General features: G+C 33.9%; 1 protein-coding gene across 1 annotated transcript; it reads left to right on the forward strand.

Moving 5' to 3' along the window:
- The first annotated feature begins 242 nt into the window (after positions 1–242).
- Positions 243–18393, forward strand: LOC134260104 (uncharacterized). Its single transcript, XM_062742687.1, has 5 exons — positions 243–503; positions 646–792; positions 1095–1315; positions 17419–17715; positions 18063–18393. Exons 1-5 carry the CDS (start codon positions 243–245, stop codon positions 18391–18393), a joined length of 1257 nt encoding a protein of 418 aa, XP_062598671.1.
- The last annotated feature ends 138 nt before the right edge of the window (positions 18394–18531 follow it).

The raw sequence follows: 18531 nt of genomic DNA on the forward strand, positions 1-18531 counted from the left end.
AATTATTAAGAACTCACTTAAAAAAAACTGGGATATCTGAATATTTCTAACTCGAAGATGCCACGGTGACGCAAAAATAATGGAAATTGAAAAGTCTGACTATTCAAATTGTGATTAACCAAAATCAATATTTATACATCATTATATATAGAGAAAACATAACTTTTTAAGGTTTAAAATAAGTTTCATACTCAGACTAAATGAATATTTGTCTTTAAAATTCTTTATCCTGTTCGTATTCAATGAAAGATTCTAAAGTCAAGGCATTGGCTGCTGCCTGGGCACGCGGGGACCACGAGTTGGCAGAGACACTGTTACAGAGGAAGGAACTATTTAGTGTGGTGGAGGTGTCAAAAGCGATTGCTTTATTGGACTCGGGAAGACAAGCAAGAGTGTTTGAAAAGAAACACAAGAGACTTCAAATTCAGAAAAATAATGTGACACCGAGTACGATGGGAAAACTGAAATCCGACATAGACAACTTGATGAAATTGAAGCCCTCGGTAATCACAGTTAAATGCCAGAAATTCTTTTTTTTTTTTTTTTTTTTTTAAATATTATCAATGAATTAATGAGTAATTATAACATATATAATAAACACATATTAGCATTATGTTGTGTTTGATATATACAATTCTTTTACAGACTGGGTCAGCTAGCGGGGCGATATGTAAGCACGTGAAGCGGTGGACGCGCACCTTAACTAAACAGGAGTTAGAATTCTTTGCGCTTCATTTTCCTGTTGATTTGTGGAAGAGACTGGCTGATATATGTCATTTTCACCCTGTCAAGGTATAATGTCGTTTTCTACTAAATTATTACTGATCGATGTATTTCAGTTTAAAACTTCAGCTCGTCTAAGAGTACATGAAAGGTTATCTATATCCGCAAAGGAGCTTATTTCTGTATTGATAAAAATTAAACTTTGGGTTAAAAAGGTGGGTTTTTTTTATGTTTTGATATTTTTTTAAATAGATATTAGTGTACATTATAATTTCAATCATAAAACTTTGTTATTTTTTAAAATAGAATTTCAATAGTTAACAGCCGTTCTGTGTCATTAGAATATTAGTAACAATGGATATTTTTTACAGGATTTTTCCGTTCCGTGGTTTTTACCTTTCTGCTTCGGAGAGACCCCGCCAGAGGGCAGTCTAGTACACAAGTTTAGGAGCATCAGACAGAGCAACATTAATGAAGTTCTCCTTGATCATAACATCCCGTACACCAAAGTTAGACCATTCATTACCTATTTGACAGACGAAATAAAAGGAAAAATAGCAAAACACGAGGAAAAACTGGATACTATTTTATGGTTAGATGTCTTATTTCAATTATTAAAATTCCGTTTCTGTGGGTTAGAAAAATATTTTTATGTCACTTTAAACGTAGTTTTGATGGTGTGGACAGCCTTAAAGCTGACATGAACTCTTAAAAAGGCATCATTTTTCATCTTTGTACGACTTACTTCATTCCTGTACGCCTTTGTCCGCCATATTTCTTCGATTCCGCCATATTTAATCGAACATTTTTGGCCACTTGTACCTGCTATATATAGCCTTTTAGAACTGTTTCACTTGAGTGATTTTCTATCCCGGCTGTCGACATGTGCACATCTCCGATATCATAGTTTTAAGAGGAGTCCATAAACTGACCATGCAATACATGGTTGAAAAGTAAAAATTCAACAAAAACTAGAACTATACCGAGAATAAAATTATTTTTGAATGCATTTGCTGCAATATAGAAAATACACTTACATGGAAAACATTCAAGTAGAGCAAAAATTCCATGCAGGTCAGTCGAGAAAACGCGTCAAACGCAGTGATAGAAATATTTACCTGAATATATATATACTGCTATCGTTACAGGGATGTGCACATGTCGAAAGAATTATCCTATTTTACTTTTATTGAAAAATGCATCTCAGAAATCATGTTATCCATTGCTAACTCAACAGTAAAAAAAACTGCTTGGACACACGTGGTCCATGCCGATCATTTTATTTGTTCAGGGAAAATATCAAAGGTTGAAAGCGCCGTGGGGTTGACTGAAGAAAATGCAAATAATTTTTTTTTTCAAGAATAAACATTACTCTTGTCTGTAAATGGTGTAAATAAAATTTTTAAAACATGGTTTAACTTCATCAAATTTATAATAAAGCATGCATCATTACGAATCATTCAACTTTTGAAGATATGAAGATATTTTCCTGTGAAGGGGGGGGGGATAGAACATGCATATCCTCTCATAAAAACATTTTAAGAAAAACGTCCGAAACAGATGGGATTTCTTTATGATCAAATATAATCAAATAAATACTGTGTATTGGCTTTATTAGACAAAATATAATTTGATTTAAAGTTATTTATAATTTTATGCACAATGAAAGAAAAAGTGAGTAAATTCACATACCCCACGCTCCCACAAAAGTCGAAGTGCTGAAATTCACAGAAAAAATAAAGGAATCGTAATTTCCTTGTAATATGCACATCTATACACGTTGTGTCCTAATTATCTGCTAAGTTTGACGAAATTATATGCACCGGTTTATGAGGAATTGTGCTGACAAACTGCTCATCTTTATATTCAAGATATGGCCAAAATCTAAATGTAAAAGTGCGGAAATTCCCGAAAAAATAAAGATTTCGGAATTTCCTGGTGGTGTACAAATACAGACACATTGACTCCTATGAATATCAGCATAGTTCAACAAAACTCTGTGCATTAGTTTATAAGAAGTTGCGCTGCCCCCCCCCCCCCAAAAAAAAGGGCTGACTGATGGGTCCAAAACATGTTACCTCACGCAACTTGTTGCGCGGAGTATAATAAACTAGTTTGATTCTGTGGTACAATAATAATGAAATGATAATTTAATGTGAATTAAATTTCTAGACATAAGTAATTAATGATTACTAGAAAAAACAGATAAAAAGAGAGAGGAAACTCCCCGTGAGAAATCCACATTCTACCTACAATTAGCTTTTTAAAAATTCTCTTGTTTCTTGTCCAGGTTCAGCATTGAAGTGTCGGAACCGGGGGGGGGGGGGGGTTACAAATATATACTTAGTATAGACATTGAATATTGCTGCGTAGGTTTAGCCTCCCCATCCCCCCGCTTTTCACAGACAAGTCGCAGTATAAGTTAAAAAAGAGGAATGTGTTGGTGTTCGGAGAAAAAATTTGTTACTGAAGTTCGAACCCACCCCCACCCCCACCCCCCTTTCCCCCACACGAAATAGGAGATTTGTGTTTAGGAAAAGGACATTCCCCCTTTTTTTAAGCTTGACAGATATTTTGAATGTATAAAAAAATTTCTTTGCACTTAGCCCCCCCCCCCCCCCAGTTTCAATTTGCTTCCGACGCCAATGCGTTTGAGAAGGTATTTGAGAAAGTTCCCGATGTACCCATTCCTGTGATGTATATTTCACGTTTATTTTATCTCCCGCTTGAAAAGTGGGAGGGTATATAGTAATAGTTATGTCCGTCCGTAGGTCTGCTACGCTTTAGGATACCCATCTCCTATCTGCAAATCCTCTTATAACCATATGGGCGGCGGGGGTATCATTTAGTGAGCTCATTGCTCACAATACCTCTAGTTTAAAAACCCTTGCTCTGTCCTAAGGATTAATAAATGGACGGCACAAAGTGCGTAGGATCTTATACCTATTATTGTCCTAAGAGATGGTTACAGATGGTTACAGAGAGAGGGAAAGAGAGAGAGAGAGAGAGAGTTAGTTCAATATACAATTAGTAAATAAAATTATCCGTATTCAACCAGTGTCAAGACTTCGTATCTTAGCTTTTAGAATTATCTCCCAAATACTCCTACAGAGATAATTTTTAAATATAAAAAAAGTACCTACACTATCAGACAAGGATAGTGAAATCTCAAAAGCCTCTCTATAACACCATAATTATAAAACATTTATACATACCTCAAAATGCACATACATTGTGGTCGGAGTGACACATTTAAAAATAAAATTTTCAAAATTGAATTCGGTAGAGATGTCCGTCTTCCAAGAATATTTTGATAACGGTCATGTCAATTATTTTTGCACGCCCCCCCCCCCCCCCCCCACCCCGCCTAAAAAATCAAATGCCTAAATGTCAATCTGAACAGTGGATGGCATTTCTTCGTGTGTTTGTGTGTTAAAGAACGTATAGATCTATATACGCATAAAAAAAATATTCTGGGTCATTGCTTTTAAGATTTGAAGTAAATAATTGCCGTACATCAAATTACTTGGTTTAGATTTGAGATTAGTAATACAATTATCAGTTATAATCATGATAATTGACAAATGAATTTTGCGACGCAAACCAACTGCAGACTATATACATGACTTTGATTATAATGTATATTAGAACTACATGTAAGACAATTCACAATTATAGCTTCTGAACAGCAGTTATAACCCCCCCCCCCCTTCAGCCGCGCAAAAACCAAATAACTTCTCTTTCCACTTGTGATATTTTCCCTGACCAAAATATGATTAGCACGGACTAGGTGTATCGACGTGCTTGTCTGTACGGAGTAATGACAGTGTGTTTACTATTGAGCTTTTACGGAGTTTATTTCTTTATTGTGATGCATATTTCAATAAATGGAATTCAGGGTGTATATCACTTGACTTGTGCACATCTTCGAACCGATGCAGTAACCTTTTTACCAGGTACATGGGTACGTTTACAGCGTTCGAGGCGTTTTCTCGATATGCACCAATTGCATAGGGGCTGCAAATCAAAGACGTTGGTTGTTTTACGCCATTCAAATAATAATAATTTCAAAATGTGTTGCAGATTTTACTGCTTTTTATTTCAAGTTTATTCTGCATAAATTGTCGCACTGTAAAAATACGTACTCGTGCATCTAAATTTCTCACCAAACTTGCATTTCTTTTCTTTTGATTCAAATCAATAATTATTCAGGTTTATGATTATTATTTTGTTTATTGTGGTTTTGAAATGTCTTGATATCCTTATGTGATCTCATATATGCTTTACCATCGGAGATGTGCACAAGTCGATACCCAAACCAAAAAATCATTGAACTGTAACGAGCGCATTGGGGTATACATCGTTACAATGAGACAAGGTATCTGAAAGAAATATGGCGGAATACGGCTATCGTTGGTATGAAACAAGTCGTACATAGATGAAAATGTTGCGTTTTTAAGAATTCATGTCAGCTTTAAGGACAGCGTTAAAGCAACATCCTAGAAATGATAGATCGCCAAATGGCTAGTTACCGCATTGAAACTGATATCACGGGCACTGGAAGTTAGTGTAAATATATTGTATGTGTATGTATAAAAAAAAGAAGGGTAGGACACTCTTTTTGAGGCAAATTCGGGTTTGGGGTATTCTAGGCCTTTCTCAGAAAACTTGACGCGATTAATCGTTCAGATATAACTTACTTTAAATATATTGACTATTTCGTTCCGCTTCAATGCCGTCCCTTCGAAGGAAAAGATGTTTTTATACCCCCAAGTGCCTAAGAATTTCGCTAGATCAGTTCAGTTCAGTTCAGTTGTGGATTTCCCTCCTATGTATAAGGAGCACCCGAGAAGGTTGTTTCATAAAAGGCATAAAAATTAAAAATAAAAGAGATAAAGTGATGAAAAGACAGTAAAATCTATTCTATGTAGTGCTGTAAAATAAAGTTAGAGGTGAAAGACCAACTAAAAATAAAACAAGAATTTACATACTATACAGTAGCTTAACTCCTAAAGTAAAATTGTTTCGGCAAAACCACAATTAAAAGGAACTTTACACTTTTTCCATGACTGTTTCTATTTAAAAAATTATTTCAACTCTAAAAATAATTTTATATTCCTCTTTACCAAAAAAAGGAAAAATATTAAGGTCTGTTGGTTGTAGACTGTGTACTAATTTTTTTAATAATTTGAGCTCTATGGCAATGTAGAGCAAATACCATGTTGCGGCTCAGGTTCTCAATAAATATCTGAATTTTGTTGTTTCTGGATGGAATCTCTGAAAATGTGAAGTAGGAGGGGTCGATAATAATCTGTAGCAATCTAGTGTCCTCCAATAAGTATGAATTTGATTCCTGTGTGCCAATTTTTTCTTGCAGGTAATGACCTATTTTCATCAGATATGGCTGTCTAATAGAATCTAAGGTGGGACATTTTAGTAAAAAGTGTAATCTGTCCTCTGTGGTCTCTCTACATAACAAGCAGTCATTTTTCACTTTGTGTTGGTTAAATTTATTAATATTGTCCTGTAAGCGGTAGGTATTTGTTGCGAGTTGAGCTTTGACAATGGCCTTATTTGATGCCTTCGGTGAAAACGTACTTGACTGCCATAATGGATGAGGTCGTCTGCATGAGCTGGTCTGTAATTTCAGTTGTTGTAGGGAAACTTTTTCTGAGATTTCAATTTCATTTTTGATTTGCCAGTAGGCAGATATTTGCTTCTTTACTTCCTGTTTCCAGTGTTTTGCCTCTTCATTGCTTTTTATATTTCTTAACAGGTATAATGGGTCTGGAAGATCGTATTTTTCCAGGGTACTTTTTGCTCTAATAAACCAACTGGCACTGTTATCAGATTTTGTCAATAACTGTCGTACTGCCATTTGGTGCTCTATTGTTGCAGGATCTTTAGCAATATTCAAAAATGTTGTGATAATTCTAGCATCAGTGTGGGCCTCTATCGTTTTGGCTCCAATAAGGGATAGAGTTGCAATTGATGCAGTCCTGTCAGGGAGACTTTGAAGTTGTTTCAGTACCTTTCTTTGATATTTTTCAAGTTTCTCTAAGTCAATTTTCCTTATGTTTAAAAGCTCAATTCCATGTAATAATCTAGGTATAACGAATGTAGTCCACATATTTAGAGTAATAACAGGAGATAGACCATTTTTTCCATGCATTCCACTTCCAAGTAGAGCGTATAATGTTCGTCGGGCAGTTTCTATTCGCTGACTGACATCAGGAGTATTTGTTGCATTTCTTTCAATGCCTAGGTGTTTTAGGGAAGATACATGATTAATAGTTTCATTCCCCAACTTCACTTCAATTTCTTGCTGATATTTTTTCTGAAGAGTCTTAAACGTTAGGATTTCACGTTTTGCTGAATTTATAGTAAATCTATCTTTATTTGAAGCAGTATTCACTAAATTTGTCAAAATCTGCGCGTCTCTTTGGTTTTTTGTTAACAGGGCAATGTCATCCGCGCATGTTGGCGCAGTGATGTCAAGAGTTCCAATCTTTACTCCCTCAGGTACAGTCTGTAGTGCATTTAGGGGGTCATTGTTGAATCTTTTATACATTAAGGTAGATAATTTAGCTCCTTGCCTTATACCTTGTTCTAGTTTTATTTCCTGTGATAGATTTTCATTCCATTTCACTATTGTATGTGCATCTGTGTGTAGAGATTTCACCAAGTTCCAAAGGTCGCCTTCAATGCCATCTTTATATAGTTTACATAGTAAATTTTCGTGCCACACTACATCAAATGCCTTTTCTGCATCGAAAGTCTGCAGGATTAATTGTTCTTTATTGTCCTTTGCATCGCAGAAGGCTTCAGAGATTATTAGTCCGGTGTCGCATAATATACGTTCCGGGTAACTTGGCGTTCCGGCCTGAACGCTAAATACCTATAATATTGGTTCCGGGCCATAATAAACGTTCCGGCCCGCGTAAGATTGGTTCCGGCCGTAAAAAACGTTCCGGGCAACCAAGCACCCTATTAAACTCTCTATTTATATTTAATATTGGCTGTTAATTTTAATTTTCTTCTTTCTTTTATACTTTCGTATATGATACAGCAGGATTTAATCGTAAGACATACATATGTGTTTACATTTCAAGTCAGAATATGCGGTCTTTTTACCAGAGACATTATATATTTATTGATGTCTCTGATTTAAATATTATATTAATCGATGAAATTCCAGTTGATTATTTTGATTCTTTGTAAACAAAAGAAGGTGTGAAACTTGTTTACATTGATATACCCCCCATCGTGCTGTTTTACGATAGACTTGGCTTCTATCGATACGAATAATTGCTCAGTCTTGCGAATCGCCGTAAGCACACATGACCACCCTGATCAGATGATACTGGTGATAGATTAATTATATTTACCATAAAATACTTTAATTATTAGGTATAATATTTTAATTTCCTTACATTTTTTTAAACACCCATACATGTAGTTGCGTATTTTTAAACCAAATATAAAATAAATTAAAATACAAGAACATAATGGGAAACGAGTGCATGCCGGTGTAACGTTGAATTTTGACCTGGGTTGAAAATTGACCCGGGGGTCATTTTTCAACGTTGAATACTGAGACCAAAGGTGTTGAATTTAGACCCTAATCCGTTGAAAACTGAGCCGGGTCGTGGAATTTTGATCATGAAACCGGTTCAAAATTCAACAGCATAAAAACACATATTTATGATTGGGTTTTCACTATTGTGACTTAATTCATAGGTATGAGGCCCCGTTTTGGTATTTACTGGAAAAAGTAAAATCCCCTATTTGAATAAGTGATATCACCTGTTCCAATACATGATATCACCTATTTGATTTGAATTTGTGATATCACCAATTCGAAAAGTGATATCACTTATTCAAATTGGTGATATCGCCTATTCGATTTGGTGATATCACCTTTTCCCGTCGAACAGCTGTAGTTTTTTTTTTGCATACAAATTAATTTATTTCACTTATATATCATGTAAACAACAGGATAATCGTAGAAAACGCATGAAAACTGGGTAGTCCGAATTTTCTTGGTTCCAGTGGTAATCTACAGGGTGTCCCAAAACATATGTTACACTTTTAATCATCTATAACTTTACCAAACCAAAAGCTTTCACAAAGATATTTTGTCAACATATAATGTATTAGCATACATTTAATCTGACAAACTTTCGAGAAATTCTGTTAAAGACTTAGGCAATTATGATGTCCTAATGACGTCATCATATTTTTAATATGGAACCTTCATGCCAAGAGCTGGTAGAAATTGTAAAACTTTACTATCGGTCTAAAATAGGTACTTTAGTAATTAGGACCATGAGAAAATAACATCCTGTAATGAAAGTGCTCAATGAAATACTAATTTACAGATTTGTAAAGGATTTTCAAATTAAAGGCACCATAAATGACTCTAAACTTAATTCTGGTATTAGAAGACCAAGAAAGTCTGATCCAAAGAGAACATTAATACCATTGATTATTACTGAAACCCTTACAAAAATCCCTTACATGGGTCCTGTACGTATGACAAGATATCACCTTTGGTAAATTTAGTGTTCAAAAATGGCCAAATTTGATCTTAAAATCGATACCTTACAAGATAATTATGAACTAAATGTAATGCAGCAAATGAAAGAGACAGAAATCAGAAGTCGTTTGAATTTGCACATCGGATTTTAATTAGACTCAACTCTGAAAATTTATCAGATTCATGGTTTTCCGATGAAGGCTACTTCCATATTAACAATGTTGTTAAAGAGAATCTTAAATTCTATTGGTTGATGAAACCCAATTTTATGTGGAAAAACTTCTGAACTGTTAGAATGTTACATTTAATGTTTGGTATATATAAAAACTTCAGGAATCGTGTTCAAACAATGTTTATTCAAAGGGACGTCATTTGGAAAAGTGTTGTAAAATGGCATATATTATTCTAAAGTAAAAATTTTGATGATTAATAAAGAAACTGTGACAAATGTATGCCTAGAATAAAATTTATAAAAATTTCATTATATATTTTTAAAATTTCATTACTGTTTCTTGAGGCATAAAAATTTTATAACGGTTTAAAAGTGTAACATATGTTTTGGGACACCCTGTATATATTATAGGGATCATTCATTAATGACTGTTGTTAGAAACTCAAATAGGTAATATCACCTTTTCGAATAGGTGATACCACGTATTCAAATAGGTGATAGCACCTATTTAGCACGAAAAGGTGATATCACCTTTTATTCTAAGCTCTATGACTTGATCACATGATTAAGTGTATAAAAGCATAAAGACTTGAGTTACTATTTATAGAATCTGAAATGCATATTGACTTCATGTTTTTTTTTTCTTGTGATCACATGCTATATTGCAGGAGTCCTTTTAGAAAATTTCATTAAAGTGAGTGGCATCGATCCCCCCCCCCTGCCTGGTTTTCTCATAGAACAAGTGTTAAAATGGAGATAATTTTTTGTAAAAACAGAAATAGTATTGATTTCTCAATTAAAGATAATATAGAATATGACTTGATGTTTCTGAAAAAAAAATTACTACAACTTGTATTAATATTATTTAATGTTTCGTAATTGATGAGACGTAACAATGCTTTGAAGTCTTTAATTAGGATCTACATGTACTTTATATTAAGACATATTGGATATCTTTGTCAAAAATTGATACGAGACATAATCAAATAATTAAATTAGCATTCTGAATAACTAATTCCTCTATAATAACTCCACCAATGTATAAAACGAAACACATTTATTTAATAAACAGCAACAGCTTAATTTATGCTGATCCCTAGTCTCTAAGTCTTGAAGAGAGAAAACTTGTGCCTTATTCCCAAAATTTTCAAATTTTGTTTTGTCAATCTATGTGATAAAATGATTTATATTCGATAATAATGTGAAACTTTACATTCCTATTTAATTGAGTTTGTACAACCAATTCTAGTTTAATTTGTCATATTTCCCAGAATGCAATCATGGCAATTATTGAAAAAAAAAAAACAAACATCGCATAGGAGATCATAGAGATAAAATTATGTAATAAGATGAGAAGTTTATCGAATAGGAATCGTATTTTTTCGAATAGAAATGGATGCTTGTATGTTTTCGAACAACAAATTTATTGCATATAAACAAAATAATTATCGAATAAAAAAAATTATCGAATAGGAATGACAAAATTAGCGACTAGCAACCGATTGTTTTAAATATTAATGACATCGAATAGGAAACGCGTGTTTTCGAGAAAAAAATGTAAATTTTATGATATATGAATCATATTGTCACATTTCCTGTAATTGGAATAGCAATTTATCGAATAAAAAATTACAAATAATGGAATAGAAATAACAAGTAATCAAATAGGAATCACATTCTATAGAATAAGAATGTTTTAGAATAAGAATAATCTCATTCTCAAGGTTATGGTCCGAATGCGATCAAGCCGAGACAGTCTACCGACAAATAAGTTAATTGTTACAGGGATTTCAACAAATTATTTGAAGTCAGCATTACTTACATGCTATGGTCGCTATATTGCTCTTTTCACAAATATATCCTATCATTGGAATCATTTTGGTCGATGTGTTTCATTCTAATTTTTAGGCTATAAATTTTGTTATTTTTATACTGAATTTGACTATATGGGATGTTCCACCCACCTGATCAATATATATAGGGCTACTTTCTAGAGTTCAGATTTTTAAGATTGTTGTTTTATGCCCTATTCGTTGTTTTGAAGTTATTTATGGATGCCATAGATTTTGGAAAGTATTGTCAAAAATAAAGTTGTCATTCTTGAAGATAACTAAAACCGTGCACTGTTCAAAATGTACATGTATACACGGGGTGATACTGTATGTTTATTTCTATTATTCTTGAAAAGGGGAAAAAATGAAACTGAAATATAAATAAAATGATACTGATAAATCCCGTAAAACAACTTCCCAGCTAAAAAAAATGTTCAAACTTTGAGGTGGGGTCAATATTCAACAGGGTCAATTTTCAACTTGTTAACGTCATCAGGTGTAAGAAAAAAAATATCAAGCTGTTGAAAAATGACCCCGGGTATAAATTCAACGACTTTTGGTCTCAATATTCAACGTTGAAAAATGACCCCGGTTCAATATTCAACGTTGAAAAATGACCCCCGGGTCAATTTTCAACTCGGGTCAATATTCAACGTTACACCGGATCTAAAAAGAGAATTTATAATTTAAGCATTTAATACGAAGGAAAAGTGTTTCCCGTTTTTTGATTATTTTTCTTCGTCAGGTGAAGTTTTTTTTTTATTTTAATGTTATATGTCAACAAAACATGCACATGATCAACTTGGAAATGTTTCAATTAAACGGCTAAAAACGTTTGAATAAAATTCAACTCATTTTTATTTATGCACATAAGTACAAGTACATTTGTATTCATTAGTAAAAATAACACTGATGAAGAAGAAATGTATTACAGACACAGATCTGTATTTTACTATTTATATGAATAGCATTGTCAAATCTGCTCAACCCCCCCCCTCCCCACCACCACCACACCCCTTCCCCTGCAGTGAACAGTAGACAAAAAACTTGATTTGCTTGGTATAAAATTTTCTATATTTTAATTAACAATTTGTTGAATGTGTTCAACAAACAAAGGAGTCTTAGTGGGGAAGGCAACCGCGAACGTTTGTTCTATCGCCTTCCTGATTTTTCAAAAGACATCTTTGAATGGCTTTTCCTATAGATATAATAGATTTTTTTACGAACTTTCAAAAACTATAATTATTTGGAAAAAAAGAAAAGGTTTCTCTTTAATTCTGATAAAACGTGTATTTCCGCTCTAGAACTCGATGGGAATGTAAAATCTTAATTTAAAATGAAAATCTGCAGGCATGCTTATGAAGAATCTTAGGACTAAGACATCTCTTAAGACGAACTTACGACATATCTTAGTCTTAAGTGAGGCCATCGAAGCTATCCTATCTTAGGAGACCTCCTGATCTTAGTCCTAACTTTAAGATGACTGCGGACATTGTCATATCTTAGGTGATTTTGAGAAACGCTGGTGTCAGGAAAACAATTCAGAATGTTTTTTTGTGTAAATAAATTAACTATATACTGTAAATTAATGATTTCTTTAATGAACTAAATCCATTTATGAACATCATACCGTGTGAATATATGTATACACCTGTACAAATAGAAATGGAGAGAACAGTTAATAAGAATGCGCTCATTGACATGTATGCATTTAAAGATTAAAACGTCAAAAATGATTTATTCAAGCCCTTTCCAAGTAGATAAAAATATACAATTTATTGTTTTTTATTTGGACAAAAACGGAGGGAGGGGGGGGATACATTCAAAAGATCTAAACCAATCTGCTGCATTTATTGGTTTAAGCCGATGTAAATAATAAAAACAGCAGAGAAACAACACATATTCAAAAAATTGAAGAAAGTTTATAGCGGTGACTTCCTCTTCGTGGAAGAGAGAGAGAGAGAGTTTGTTGATCAACTTGGACAAAGAACAAGAAAAGATGGTACATGTATGCCTTATATCTTTTCTAAAATACTTATCCAATAATACAAACAACTATGGAAAGAAAAGTTACTTGTATATTGTCATGTAGCTCCGTTTTTGTGTTTCTGCTAAATGTAAACTAGATTGTACACAAATTATTATATTAATCTCTTTTTTTTTTTTTTTTTTTTTTTTTTTTTACACAAAACTTGGATAAAAATGGACTAATCTGCGAAAGATATATGTATGCAATAGAAATCGATTAAAATGAATTTAAAAAAAATACTTAAACATGTCAGTCTTAAATTAAAACATGCTTCTGGAAAAAGGAACAGGGATACACCCAATAAAGAAGTACTAACTCAGAAATGTTCTTAATAAATAAGGAAAATAAAAACTTTAATCGTCTCCAAACCTGATTTTTTTTTTTGGGGGGGGGGAGGGGGGGTCACATATATGATTATACAAAACATGTATTCGAATATGGTTTTAGATGCTAGATTTGCTTGCATACTCGCTAGTAGCTACACTAAGGGAAGCGAGTATGCGAGTGGATCAAAATTTAATTCGATTGTTTTAACTAAATTCTTTAAGTGACTAAGGGGGAATGTTGGAATATTGATAAACAACTTTTCATTTTGTGGGGCTGTTGAAATATAATCTCCATTTTCTTTTAAATTGGAGAAGGGGTGAGATTTTTAAAACACGTAGCGCAGCTACATGAACATTATTGCAGTTTACCTTTAACCTACATGCACCTGTGTAAATGTACATTTTTTTAACCTTCATGTATTTATTTAATATTTTTTCTCCGAAGCAGTTGAGATTATTTCAATATAATGACATTGGCGTCAGAAGCAAGTTGAAAGGGGGGGGGGGCTTAAGTGAAAGAAAAAAATCAAACCTACAAAAAAAAATTCTTGACAAGCAAAAAAGGAAAATGTGTCAATTGTCTAAACACGAAAATTCTATTTCGTGGGGGTTGGGGTTGGGGGGGGGGGTTATGATAGAACTTCTTCCAGTGCCAGTATTTTTTCCAAACACTACCATTTACCCTTTTTTAAACTCAACTGCAACGTGTCGGTTGAAAAAGTGTGTGTGTGTGTGTGTGGGGGGGGGGGTAAACCTTCGCCCCAATGTACGATGTCTATATTATGCTTTTTTTGCAAAAAAAAAGTGGGGGCTAAGCCTCCCTACTCCCACCCCCTCCGGTTCCGACGCCTATGAATGGCATGTATAAAACGATCATATTTTTACCAACTTCATCGTGTTTTATGTATTCAAACACCCATGCAGAAATAATTATTTTTACCACATATCTTAAGCGGTTGGTGGTTAGGACATTCCTCGAGGTAACACTAATGTGCATTTTAATTCCTTTAAAACACACAAATAGCAAAAAAAAAAAAAAAAGAAGACGAAAGAAAAGAAAAGAAAAAAAAAAATTTTTTTTTGATCGGATTAAATAAAAAGCCGAGCCAGTCAACATATATTGTCTTTACTTTTCATATCTCAAAAAATTTACTATTTTTTTTCTTCCGACGATTAAAAAAATTATCATTTTCATTAACTACATGTGCTTGGCTTTTTGGTATTAAAGGAATAAACCATACTCGTATTCTTATGTTTTCATGTTTATTTCATTACAGAATAAATCACATCATCATGAAATACATGATTGTACTGTACCTACATGTAGTATGAAGATTAATTTAGAAGAAAATAAACCATATACGTAACATTCTTCAACAGTGATTCATATACATATTTCAAATGGAATATAAACCATATATCATGCCATTTCATCAATAATATCTAATTATGAAAAAAATCTTTAATTATGAGGAATGGAAGCCGTGTTTGAGCCTCGACTTGTCAACACGTGTAATATCATTTAAACAGAGAATTTAATTCCGTAAATATATAATTATCAATATTTGTTCTTTACTTTTATCGAATTCTGAAATAAAAAATTTGTCAATTAATTAATTCTTTGACATTGTGTTTCTTTAAATGTTAGTCTTTCGTAAACCCGGTCTTAAATTGTTTATCTCCTAACCATGCTCTTAACCTGTCTTTACGGGTTTGCGTGCATTGAAGCGAGAGATTCACACCTGGCATGCACTAAATAAACAAAAGGAATTGAGTTGTAGATGACCGATTTGTATATATAAGATAAACACAGCCTTATAATGGGACCAAAGTCATATGTATCAGAAAGAGTATCATCTGGCTATTTATTCATCTATTTTTTAAAATTGCTAAGTACAAAGCATTGCGCGATGCACGAAAATAGAATGTCGCTGCGTGATGCTAAAACCTCAAGAAAAACCCCCACTAATTCCATGACTCAATGTGGAATGAAATCTGGACAGATACCGCGATTCGAATATTGAACTCATGGCCGGAACCTATGTTACAGTAAAATCCGGAACCAATATTATGATTTTAAGGTTCCGGCCGGAACGTGAAATACCCGGAACGAATATTATGCGACACCGGCCATCAGTGGGGAGGTTCCGGATGTGAACCCTCTTTGAAGGGCATTTTGTGATGGATCTAAAATAGGTTCCAGTTGGTCTCTCAAGCATGTTTCTAGGACCTTCCCAATTAGAGGTGTCACTGTTATTCCTCTGTAGTTTCCCGGCTTTGTCTTATCTTTTCCCTTTTTAAGAACTGGTGTCAGAATGCCCGTTTTAGTCCTGTCGGTACCTCAGCTGTATGGAGTATGGCATTAATAATGTCAGTAAGCATTGGGGATATCTGGTCAATGCCCATCTTAAGGTGTTCCGCTGTAAGGCCTGTTGCATCGGGCGCTTTGTTGTTTTTAAGGTTCTTAATAATATCTCTAATTTTTTCCTCAGATATCTTTTCGGTTGGAGATTTATTGGCTTTGCATATATTTTCAATAATAAGTAGATTATGGCCTATTGTCTGTTTATAGTCCTCATTGAAGGATTCCTTTTCCTTTGGTCTTGCTAAATCTTCAAAATGGAGCTGCCATCCTGTAATTATGTTGTCATATTCATGGTACGCTTCTCCCTCCACAATGATATGATCAGTTTTATCTGTTGGTTTGTTTCTCTGCTTATTGACTAGTTTAAAGAATAACTTTTGGTCTTTATTGATGTTTGCTTCTGTTATCTTGTTGTATAGTTTAACCCTTTCGAGGGCCGATTCTTGCCTCTGAATTTTACGGAAGGTCCGTTTAGCATTTTTCCTTAGTAAATTGAGGGGATGATTATGGTCTTGTGGTCTTCCTGCATCTTTCCACCGCTTGTGGGCAATCTTTGATTCCTTACTTGCCATAGCAACATTCACGGACCATCTGACTTTTGTTTTGTAGCATTTTTTCTTTTTAGATGTTTTAAAAGCCGTCTTCTCTGCCTGTATGATGTTAGACTGTCGTACTTCCGCTTTATCCAAACTGAATAAAAAGGTAAGTTCTGATTAGTCAATAATAAAATAACATTTAGACAGATGGATATACATGAAGCGAGAAACAATTTATTTGTCATGGTATGTTGAAGAGTTAGTTGCAGTTTATATATTTTAGCCTTTTCACAAATAATTTCTAAGAATAATGAAGAATATTAGTATAGTATATAAAATATGTGTATGACATTGACCAATCAGAACTTACCTTTTTATTCAGTTTGGATAAAGCGGAAGTAAGGCAGTCTAGCGAAATTCTTAGGCACTTGGGGGTATAAAAACATCTTTTCCTTCGAAGGGACGGCATTGAAGCGGAACGAAATAGTAAATATATTTAAAGTAAGTTACATCTGAACGATTAATCGCGTCAAGTTTTCTGAGAAAGGCCTAGAATACCCCAAACCCGAATTTGCCTCAAAAAGAGTGTCCTACCCTTCTTTTTTTATACATACACATACTATATATTTACATTAACTTCCAGTGCCCGTCACTGATATAATGTATTTAATGAAACTCCTGGTTTAATATTTATGATTTCAATACATTTACATGTAGTCAATTCATTTATGAAACAAAAAACATGTATAATAGCCAAGTTTAATGTAATGCGAAACGGAGAAAATTTGAGATGACGTAGTTTTTATCTTATACTTTCCACTAAACATATTTTTTACGTTTCTCTGACAAATTTCTTTAAAACGAATTTTCAAATAGATTGTCTTTTCTTAATTAAGGTACTACGAGGAACTGAAATGTCCACAGGTAGATAGGGAGGTAGAAATTCGTCTACAGAAAGAGGACCCGGTCACTCTGGCGCTTGGAAAGCTCCTGGAACGTATTCTCATGCTCCGGTTAATGCAGGCAGGCGAGCCACTGAACGCAGAGGAAGAAATGGTGCGGATCTTACAGTCCTGGGACTGGGAAGCTCTAGCGGAGGGCCCAGGAGAAATAATGTACACTCCCGACCCCGACATCGCAAAATTCTCCACAAAGCTTTCAGAGCTTGCACAGGAGCGTCTTGCAAATATAAAGTAACCCATTTTGATTTTAAAAATTAATTTTTAAAAGGTATCCGAGTAAAGCCTCAAAAGATTTTTATTGATTTTTTTTCTTTAAAAATATTTAATTTTTTATTTTATATCGGTTTCAAAGACTGATGAAAGTGCTCATTTGAGACAGAATATACAAATTGAGCTACTAAGTACTTAACCATTTTGCGCTGCCATGTGGAAAGAATATGTAATGCTTGGTTAATTATATATCGTACCTGGTACAAGTATCTAGAAATAAAAAATACCAAATTTCTAAAAGATATGATAGACTTGAAGAATAAAAGAAAAGATTTAATCATATTATTCTGTTATAATGTACATGTCAGGTTTTCCTTGGACGCGCCGGTTGTCATACTAGGAGACAAGTCCGGGTCGATGGATGTAGCCATCCGCACCAGCTCTATCATTGGCGGCATCCTCGCTGTCATCACATCTGCTAAATTAGTCTTCTTCGATCATAAAAGTCATCCCGCCCCATATATTCCTAGTACAGTCCAAGAAGTGTGTAATCTAGCGATGGAGATAAAGGCGGAGGGGGGTACGTGTCCGGCGGCAGCGCTACTTCCGTTTTACCAGAGGAAGGAAGTGGTGAAGACGTTTGTGATCGTCACTGACGAGGAAGAAGTGGAACGAGAACCAGCTACCAACATGCAGTGAGCTTTTAATGAAAATCTAATTTTATTTAAAGAAATTTTCTTATCTTCAAGAATACCTATTTTAATTCTTCCTATACATTTTATATGCAACTCTTGTGTAGTTTACATTATGGAAGTACATATATTATGAATTTATGAA

This window comes from Saccostrea cucullata, unplaced genomic scaffold (genome assembly GCF_032062105.1).
Source record: "Saccostrea cucullata isolate Sc308-1 unplaced genomic scaffold, CSIRO_AGI_Scuc_v1 ctg12698, whole genome shotgun sequence".
In the NCBI taxonomy this organism is placed as follows: domain Eukaryota; kingdom Metazoa; phylum Mollusca; class Bivalvia; order Ostreida; family Ostreidae; genus Saccostrea; species Saccostrea cuccullata.

What these genes read in the sequence shown, in the direction of transcription:
- LOC134260104 (XM_062742687.1), top strand. Translation starts at nt 243, where the DNA reads ATGAAAGATTCTAAAGTCAAGGCATTGGCTGCTGCCTGGGCACGCGGG. An exon ending in TGATGAAATTGAAGCCCTCG is followed by an intron (nt 504 to 645) that starts GTAATCACAGTT and finishes ATTCTTTTACAG; the next exon opens with ACTGGGTCAGCTAGCGGGGC. An exon ending in GTCATTTTCACCCTGTCAAG is followed by an intron (nt 793 to 1,094) that starts GTATAATGTCGT and finishes TATTTTTTACAG; the next exon opens with GATTTTTCCGTTCCGTGGTT.